The sequence below is a fragment of the Pelophylax lessonae genome, assembly GCF_965119305.1.
Source record: "Pelophylax lessonae genome assembly, chromosome: 6".
NCBI classification, from domain to species: Eukaryota; Metazoa; Chordata; class Amphibia; order Anura; family Ranidae; genus Pelophylax; species Pelophylax lessonae.
Genome location: NC_138773.1, coordinates 189,513,678 through 189,524,187, shown reverse-complemented (window position 1 = coordinate 189,524,187; position 10,510 = coordinate 189,513,678). Strand labels below are relative to the sequence as shown.

The window sequence follows — 10,510 nt, the reverse complement described above, 5'->3', positions numbered from 1 at the left end:
AAGTAGAACTATAGGCAAAACTTTTTTTTTTTTCATTTTGGATAGAGTAAGTGAAGGTTATAACCCCTGTCAGGATTTTTTCTCGCCATCTGTGCCCCATTGCGGATATTTCCCTCCACTTCCTGTCCAATAGCCACAAAGGAAGTGAGAGGAAATCCCTGCAAATTAAGGGAATCCCCCCCCCCCCAGGTCACTAGAACTTGGAAGATTTTCTCTCTTAGTTTTCTGGGGACAACCCAAAATTTGGGATTTTCTTTTACTTTCACTTTCAATGATAATAGTAAACAGAACAAATAGAGCGGATGAATCTCCCCGGGGGCACAGACCGCAAAAAAAACTGATAGGTGTTCTAATCCTGGTCCACTATATCCAAAACTGAAAAAAAAAAAAAGGTTTTGCCTTTGTTTATACTTTAATCAGTATGTTAATTGCAATTTGAAACCCTTCCAAAATACTCAAGAATAATCACAAGTGCAATGAAACAAGGGGAATAACCTTCCCCACTAACCTACTTTTGCAGCATACAATTATTTTCCAGCACTACAGAAACTATTATAGTCAGAGGTTGGTATAGGGAATATTAGCTTCATGCGAAGAGTGTAAGCTGGTTGAGGCATTTGCTTCAATGTGGTTCTATTCGTTGCATACTCCTGCTCACTTACATCCTTGTTGACTTTTGTAAGAATGGACAAAATATCTTCACCTCTGTAAAAAAAAAAAAAGGTTCAGAGATTATCGTCATATTAGGATACAAAAATATCAATATTGTTACATAATAAAGAATTACCTAATTACTAACTCCAATGTCAGTACTTTGACGTTAAATACCAGGGTTATGGCAGCAGATAGGTACTTTTTTAAACTGCGGGCGGCCCGCTTTAACATAAGGGTGGTCCCAATGGCAGATTCACTGCAGGATCACCTTTATGGGTGGCAAAAGAGGTGACCACCCCCCCTCCCGCTGCTTCCTGGTCGTTTTCCCTGCTTACTGGACCCGTTGGTATTGGGGAAAATGATCCGGTTCGCTGTACCCTCAGGCAGGAAGGCAAGTGAGGGCAAGATGGCCCTCACTCGACACTATGGCCTTGGAGGACCGCAGCGAGGGCATACATCAGTTCCTAGCAACGGACTTAAAGAGCCCATTTTTTTCCGTCATGAAAAAAAATGAATTTTTTTTTTGTTTTCTTTTTTAGTGTAAATGTGAGATCTGAGGTCTTTTGGATGTTTTCATTCCTTGTAATAGGAATAAAAGTGATCACTATTTTTTTTTTTTTTTAAAGGAAAGTGTAAAAAAAAAACATAAAAGATAAAGTAAACAGGAAAAAAAATTAAAGCGCTCCGTCCCCGTTAGCTCGCGCGCAGAAGCGAACGCATACACAAGTTGCGCCCACATATGTATACGGTGTTCAAACCACACATGTGTGGTATCGCTGCGATCGTTAGAGCGAGAGCAATAATTTGAGTCTCAGACCTCCTCTGTAACTCTAAACTGGTAACCTGTAGACATTTTTAAACTGTCACCTACTGGGATGTTTAAGTACAAATGTTTGTCGTCATTCCACGAGCATGCCCAATTTTGAAGCATGACATGTTGGGTATCTATATACTTGTGTAAAACTGAGGGACCCTGCGCTTATAGATTTGAGTGAAAAGTGCTTACTCAGTGCTATAAATAAATGAGTGTTCTTGTTAAAGCTGCTAGCTGCAGAAAAAAGTGCAAGTGCTCTTTAGGAATGTGAAATGTGGTTGCAGCGCTGCTTAAAATATAAATACAAGTGATAAAATCTGCAAAAGATCATATATTCATAATAATCATAAAAAACATATATATTCCTTGTAACCAAATGATTAAATAAAAATGTGCTTGAAATAAATGTCCATTAATGTATCCTTCCGGAGTGATATATCCTTTCCCAATATTTAAAAAGTGCTTGAGTGCCCGATCTGTGCTGTGCATGGGGTTTCCCCCTTCAGATATCTACTTACCCCCAAGTAGATATAAGCAGGCATGAACAATTAGGCTTTAAACTCAGCGTCTCCAATTAGCAAGGAAGGGATATTGCTGGAAGATCATAGTGAAGTTCGTTGGGACATCACATTTATTGGGTGTACAGCGGGGGTTTATACTCACAAACATCACAATGTAACATGCAGAGAATAAAAACAGGACGGCTCGGTGGTGTGCTGCTCCCGCAGCATTCAATCATCCGGCCGGAGATCACGTGGTACTCGCTCTACCTATCGCTAGACGCGTTTCGCTGTGACACACAGCTTCATCTGTAGCTTCGTTTTTTTCTCTGAGGACACGGGGGATAAATCTTGATCTTCCAGCAATATCCCTTCCTTGCTAATTGGAGACGCTGAGTTTAAAGCCTAATTGTTCATGCCTGCTTATATCTACTTGGGGTTTTTTTCTCTGAGGACACGGGGGATGAATCTTGATCTTCCAGCAATATCCCTTCCTTGCTAATTGGAGACGCTGAGTTTAAAGCCTAATTGTTCATGCCTGCTTATATCTACTTGGGGGTAAGTAGACATCTGAAGGGGGAAACCCCATGCACAGCACAGATCGGGCACTCAAGCACTTTTTAAATATTGGGAAAGGATATATCACTCCGGAAGGATACATTAATGGACATTTATTTCAAGCACATTTTTATTTAATCATTTGGTTACAAGGAATATATATGTTTTTTATGATTATTATGAATATATGATCTTTTGCAGATTTTATCACTTGTATTTATATTTTAAGCAGCGCTGCAACCACATTTCACATCTATATACTTGGCATAACATTATCTTTCAGATTATAGAAAAAAATTGGGCTAACTTTACTGTTTAATTACTTTTTTATTAAAAAAAGTGTATTTTTTTAAAAAAATTGCGTTTGTAGGACCGCTGCACAAATACGGTGTGATAAAAAAATATTGCAACAATCTCCATTTTATTCTATAAGGTCTCTAAAAATATATATTTATAATGTTTGGGGGTTCTAAGTAGTTTTATAGCAAAAAAAATGATTTTAACTTGTAAACAACAAGTGTCAGAAAAAGGCCTGGTCCAGAAGTGGATATACTAATGTAGATCTTACATCAGCCATCCTAGCCGGGGTAAATTTGTCAGACAGGTATAGGATAAGAAGCTATTTCTGTTTCTTTTTTTTTTTTTTAAATTGGTTCTATTGACTTTCAGGATTCAACCGATTTTCTTTATTAGACACTGCGTAGCGGTGATAGGTTAGTGGATGTCAGCACCCTGTTTCCTGATACCATAAAATACCAAGACTAGAACCCATATGATATATTTCTGTGGGATTGGTGTTTTTTTCCTTTAATAAAAAAAGTAAAAAATTACAAATATGAACCCTGTAAACAAAACAGTTTTTTTAAAGTAATCTCTATAGACTTTCATCAAACCCTAAGGCTCTATTCGTACAAGTGTAGGGCCACATCGTGTTTTTGCATAATAATTTCAATCAGCTGCCCTATGCGCAACAAACAGGGCAAAGAAGCTCATGTACCTTTTTAAGTTTGTTTTGTTCGGCGCTTTTAATACCACATGTATTTATTTGTGCAAGAACACATTTCTTACTGTCAGCTTTTGGGGTGCCACAGCAGGCATAACAAGCAGGTTTTGTGTGGTTCCATGTGCGCACCAAAAATTGGGCGATTTTTGTGCTAGTTGTCACGTTACGCTAGTAGGAATGGAACCTAAATTATGACCGTGGTGCTATCCATAAATTTAAACAGTTGCAATACATTTGTTTGGTAATAGGCTAACTTGGATATCAAGTTTAGGGGATGTAAAATGAGTCCACATCATAACTATGTGTATGGCATTACAGTAAACCCCCCTCCATTGCGGGGGTTACGTTCCGGACCCAGCCGCAAAAAGTGAAATTCCGCGAAATAGAAAAACCCTATTAAAATGCATTGTAGGCATGATTTTTTTACTGTCACTGTACGTGTAGAAGCATTTTAAGGTCTTTAAACACACTTTTAAAACAATAGAAACTAATTTAAACACATAAAAGATACTAAGAGACAGAGCAAGAGCTATGAAAAACACAAAAATATTTCATTTTTAATGATTTATGTAGTAAAATAACATTACAAAAAAAAACGCAAATTACCGGGACCGCAAAAACTGAACCGCGATGTAGCGGGGGATTACTGTATTGTGTGACATCTGTTTATTCCCAACACAATCTATAAATCACACACCCTAGTGTAAAATCTTACTATATGATATGAACTTCAATATGTAATGTTCACAAAATGGAGAGTCTTCAATGCAGTGTGCTTTTACAGGCAGTGTTCTGTTCACTAATGGGCCCAAAGAAAACAATAGGAAGCCACAGTCTTAATAAGGAACACTGTAGATACTGTTTGCTTTGCCACTCTACTATTCCCCGTCACCGAGTACCAAAGTGTGAACTGAGCCTCTTGGTTCAGTATTTCTTTAGACCTGACAATTTCAGTTTGTGGCTGTGGTCAGAACTACCTACCTAGCACCCTAAAACTGCTGGAAGGTCTGTGTAAGTCCTTAAAGTATTATGGTCTCGCAATGAAAAAAATAAATATGTGCATTAAGAATAAGTTCACTTTCGTAAGTAAAGAAATGTGCATTTATTTATTTATTTTTTCTTAGCTGCCAGCAGACCATTGCACTCGCGATAATCAATATGTGGGTGCGATATCAGGCTCCTGCAGACTCTCAGTACAGCTGTCTGCTTGTACCTCCCATACAGGCAGGCAGTTGCTAAATAGCAGGAAGAATCAATGTACTAAGAGAGCACTTATCAGTGTCCCCTCAGTTTATTGAGAAATTATTGTGGTGGAAGACCGGACTTATAGTTCATTCATTTAAAGAACTCTGTGAATGAGGATTTTGATTTTGTGGGAATTTCAGAGACTTGGTTTGACAGCTCTTATGATTGGCTGGCGACCATTCAGGGGTATTCCCTATATCGCAGAGATAGAGAAGGTAAAAAAGGGAGAGGGGTATGTCTTTATATTAAGAACAATGTGCAGGTAAATATGAGGGACGACATCACTAATGGAGCTAAGGAGGAGGAAAAAATCCCTATGGGTAGAACTTCAAAGTGAAGGCACTATGGGGAAAGTAATATTGGGCGTATGCTATAGGCCCCCAAACCGGAGGGAGGAGAGGGAGGCGGACCTCCTACCACAGCTTGGAATGGCAGCAAGGATGGGAAATGGCATTATATTGAGGGACTTTAATTATCCAGATCAGAGGCGTAACTAGATTTCTCAGGGCCCCGATGCAAGACACTTTTTTTTCCCAACGTATAACAAAGTAAAACATTTCTGTTTCTGGGTTCAACGGTGGCAATGGTGGGGAGGGGGGTGGGATCAGTGGCGGCGCCGTGGTGGGGAGGGGGGTGTGATCAGTGGTGGCAGTGGTGGCGGTGGTGGGGGGGTGTGATCAGAGGTGGTGATGGTGGTGAAGGGGGGGTGAGATTAGTGGCGGCGATGGTGAGGGGGGTGGGATCAATGGCGGTGGTAAGGGGGGGTGATGGTTGTGAGGGGGGGTGATGGTTGTGAGGGGGGTGGGATCAATGGCGGTGGTGAAGAGGTGATGGTGGAGAGGGATCAGTGGGGGCGATGGTGGGGGGGGTGGAGGAGGGATGGGATGTGGTGTCATCCTCTCCCACCACCACCTCCTCTGTCTTACTGATCCCATCCCCCCACCACCGCAGATCTCATCCCTACACCCCCCCCCCCCCAACACCTCTGTTGTAGATAGGGATGAGATCTGTTCTGTGCCAGGCATGGGTCTGGGATCATTAAGAGGCAGCATTCCAGCAAGCCAGCAAGGGTGGAGTTTGGGATCAAAAAAGCAAGTTAGTTCACTTACAATTAGCACTTAGCAGTCGAGTCGGTCATTCAGCTTCCCCCTCAGTCACTCAGCAACTCCAGCCAGGTAGGCACACTTCTTCTAGCAGGCACGCACTCGCAGAGGATAGAACTCCTCCTCCCCCTGCACTCTATTGGTGTCAGCTGGTCAGCTGACTTTCTTTCAGTGACTGTCCAGTGTCCACCCTTGCTGCCTCACTGCATCAGCTCTGATTGGAGGATCGGCAGGGCTGAGGGTGGTGCAGGTAGCACAGCAGCAGATTGCAGCTTTACACAGAAAACTGGCCGCTGTAGACACCTCTTCCCCCCCCCCCCCGCACAACGATCGTCTCTCAGTCTCAGCCACTAGCGAACACAAACAGTCAGGCGGACGGACGGCTCCCTCATGCTGCGGCCGCGGTAAGAGAACGGGGGCTGGCGGGCCTCCCCTCAGGTAGCGGAACTCCAGGGCCTGGTCGCAAGCGTGACCGCTGCGACCCTGATAGTTCCGCTACTGATCCAAATATAAACTGGTCAGAAGGAACAGCTCATTCATCTGAGGCTCGGCATTTCCTAAATGTATTGCAGGACAATTTCATGGGTCAGATGGTGAACGCACCGACAAGAAATAATGTGGTACTAGATCTACTGATTACTAACAATACAGACCTGATCATGGATATAGAAATACAGGACCACTTAGGAAACAGTGACCATAAGTCAATTAGTTTCAGTATAAATCATAGAAATAGGAAACACAAGGGTAATATAAGGACACTAAATTTCAAAAGAGACAACTTCCCTAAACTGCGCTCTTTGCTAGACAATATCAAATGGGATAGAACCCTAGGAACAAAAAACATAGAGGAAAAATTGGAGTGCTTCAAGAACATACTAAATAAAGGGATTGGCCAGTGCATTCCAAAGAGGAATACGTTTAAAAGAGCTAAAATAAACCCTGGGGGTTTAATAGTTCTTGCCAGACCAATCTATTAACCTTCTATGAACAAATAAGTTGCCATCTAGATAAATGAAGGCCTGTGGATGTGATGTATCTGGACTTTGCAAAAGCATTTGACACAGTTCCCCACAAATGCTTACTATATAAACTAAGGTACGTAGGTACGGACCAAAGGATGAGTACCTGGTATGAAAACTGGCTCCAGGGGCGAGTACAGAGGGTGGTGATAAATGGGGAGTATTCGGATTGGTCGGTGTGGAAAGTGGGGTCCCCAAAGGATCTGTCCTGGAGCCAATCCTGTTTAAATTTATTCATAAACGACCTAGAGGATGGGATATTCAATCTCGGTATTTGCGGACGATACTAAGCGAAGCAGGCCAATATCTTCTATGCAGGACGTGGTAATTTTACAAGCAGACCTGAACAAAACAATGGGGTGGGCAACTACATGGCAGATGAAGTTTAATGTTGAAAAATGTAAGGTAATGCACTTGGGTGTCAGAAATACAAATACAAGTTACTCGCTAGGGGGTGAACCTCTGGGTGAAAAAAGATGGAAAAGGACCTGGGGGTCCTAGTGGACAACAGGCTTGGCAATGATATGCAATGCCAACCCGCTGCAAGCAAAGCCAACAGAATACTGGCATGTATAAAAAAAAAGGGGATTCACTCCAGATATAAAGAGATTATTCTTCCACTTTACAAGACTCTGGTCCAGCCAAATCTTGAATATGCCGTCCAGTTCTGGGCATCGGTCCTCAGAAAGGATGTACTGGAACTGGAGAGAGTCCAGAGAAGGGCAACAAAGATAATTAGAGGAATGGAGGACATCAGCTATGAGGAAAGACTGCAAGCATTGAACTTGTTCTCTCTGGAGAAGAGACAATTGAGAGGGCATATGATATCAATGTACAAATACCGTACTGGTGACCATAGCATAGGGAACAAATTTTTCAGAGAAAGGGAATACAATAAGACACGGGCCACTCACTAAAACTAGAAGAAAAGCGGTTTAACCTTAAACTACGTAAGGGGTTCTTTACTGTGAGAGCGGTATGGATGTGGACTTCTCTTCCACAAGCAGTGGTATCAGCAGGGAGCATCGATAGTTTCAAAAAACTATTAGATGGGCACCTTAAAGACCACAACATACAGGGGTATACAATGTATGGTTAACAGCAAACACACACACATCATAGGTTGAACTGATGGACTGGTGTCTTTTTTTCAACCTCACTAATTATGTAACGGCACTGCTGTGTGGACAGAGCCCCCACACAGCCATGCTTTATTTAAATTGTGACAGCGGTTGCAGGGAAAGTATTCCCCACCCGCTGTCGCAATGGGGGATTGGGCGGGGAATGCTGCTTCAGTAACATGCTACATGTTACACCCTGAATACAAGTGTAATATGTAACAGGTTACTAAAGGTGAACTTAAAATTTAATTGTAAGTGTATCTGGACTTACTGTTTTCCACCTGCAGTCTCACAAATACCTATAGATCCTGTTACTGAAGTTCACTTATGGCAGCTCCTTGTGATGGGGGAAAGGTGGGGGGCAATGCTGCTGCAATGCTACTGAATTTAGGGCAGCTTTGTCTCTCAAGTAGTCTGTGGCTGCCTGCAATACAGAGGGATGATAAAATATTGCAGGGGGCATGGCTATTAACATTGTTACTGCTGAGTCACGAATCTGTAGCTTGCCATTCAGCAGTTGGTTACTAGGGATGATCGAATGGTTCGGGTCGACCATCGGTTCGACCCGAACATTGGCTGTTCGAGGTTCGGCCGAATTCCGAACTTTTTGCTGAAAAAGTTCAGAATTCGGCAACCAGAACGGACCAAAATGCAATGGTTCAGGAAATGGGCTTTAAAAGCCTGTGATTGGACCAGAACCATCAGTAAAAACCAATTGAGGGGGCAGGAGAATGCTAGGAATGTGATTGGAGTGACTAGGGGGTCCATACGCCCCCCAGTATATAAGATAGCCCCCGCCAAATTCCTAGCATTGTTACACAGGGACATGGAAAAGAGTGGAAGCAGTTCTGTGACTTTTGCTACAAAGTGTCATTTAGCAATTTTTAGTGTGAGGAAAGGGATATCTAGTGTAGTTAGCGTGCTATTTTCCACTATAGTTAGCTTTAATTATTCAGTTTCTGTAGGGAAAGTGTTAAGTGTAAGGGGACCGTAGTGTAGTGTAGGGTTAACTGACTGTGACTGCTATGGCAGGGTGACAAAACCCTTCCATAGCAGGGTGACCGCTATAGAGAAAAGATCGTTTCTCTTGTGTCACATTCAGTGCACTAATATGGCTTCGCCCCTGTCAGCATTCTTTTTGCTGCAGGCGTTGATAGTGCTTTTTTGAGGACATGTTTGGAGTCAGGCATGACATCTGAACATGTGTATAGGGGTATATATATATACACACATGTATGTATATATACACTTACACATATATAGGTGTGAAAGTAGCAGAACACTATACTTGCGCTAATGAAATAATTAACACTAATATGGCTCCGCTCCTAACACACCTATATATGTGTAAGTGTAAAATACATATAAGTGTGTGTATATATATATATACCCCTATACAGAAGTTCAGATGTTTTGCCTGCCTCCAAAGAACCCAAAAAAATGCCCAAAAAAATTCCTGCAAGAACAAACCTGGGCATTTTTTTTTTGGCGCTGGCATTTTTTTGGGTTCTTTGTAGGCAGGCAAAACATCTGAACTTCTGTATAGTGGTATATATATACACACACACTTATATGTATTTTACACTTACACATAAATAGGTGTGTTAGGAGCGGAGCCATATTAGTGTTAATTATTTCATTAGCGCAAGTATAGTGTTCTGCTCCTTTCACGCCTATATATGTGCAGGTGTGTATATATACCCCTATACAGAAGTTCAGATGTTATGCCTGCCTCCAAAGAACCCAAAAAAATGCCCAAAAAAACGCCTGCAAGAACAAACCTGGGCATTTTTTTTTTGGCGCTGGCATTTTTTTTTTACATTTTTTTGGGTTCTTTGGAGGCAGGCAAAACATCTGAACTTCTGTATAGGGGTATATATACACACACACTTATATGTATATATACCCATACACATATATAGGTGTGAAAGTAGCAGTACAGTATTTGCGCTAATTAAATAATTAACACTAACATGGCTCCGCTCCTAACACACCTATATATGTGTAAGTGTAAAATACATATAAGTGTGTGTGTATATATATATATATATATACCCCTATACAGAAGTTCAGATGTTTTGCCTGCCTCCAAAGAACCCAAAAAAATGCCAGTGCCAAAAAAAAATGCCCAGGTTTGTTTTTGCAGGCGTTTTTTTGGGCATTTTTTTGGGTTCTTTGGAGGCAGGCAAAACATCTGAACTTCTGTATAGGGGTATGTATATATACACACACACTTGACAAAATACAAACAATCTTTTTTTATGGTTCTGGACATGCTACAAAGCTGAAACTTCGTAGGTACACTTTTTAGACCCCCCAGACACTAAATACAAAGTCAAAATCAAAAGATCTCTTTTTTTTTTTTTTTTTCAATAATTGTCTCTCTATCAAAAATGACAATTTTTAAGAACTTTTTTTTGTGTGATTAATAGTCCCTGGGGCATGACCCAGAACCCTAGGCACTTTTTAGGGGCATTTATTGGGTTTTAG

At 41.4% G+C, this 10,510-nt stretch overlaps 1 protein-coding gene across 1 annotated transcript in view; it reads right to left on the bottom strand.

Annotated features, from left to right (window-relative positions):
• Positions 1 to 392: 392 nt before the first annotated feature.
• Positions 393 to 10,510, bottom strand: part of LOC309558268 (caspase-8-like) — a 101,869-nt gene continuing 91,751 nt past the window's right edge. Inside the window, exon 11 of the mRNA XM_082261319.1 lies at positions 393 to 705. Within this exon, the coding sequence (XP_082117445.1) occupies positions 528 to 705 (178 nt within the window). The 3' untranslated portion in view covers positions 393 to 527. The remainder of the gene's footprint in view (positions 706 to 10,510) is intronic.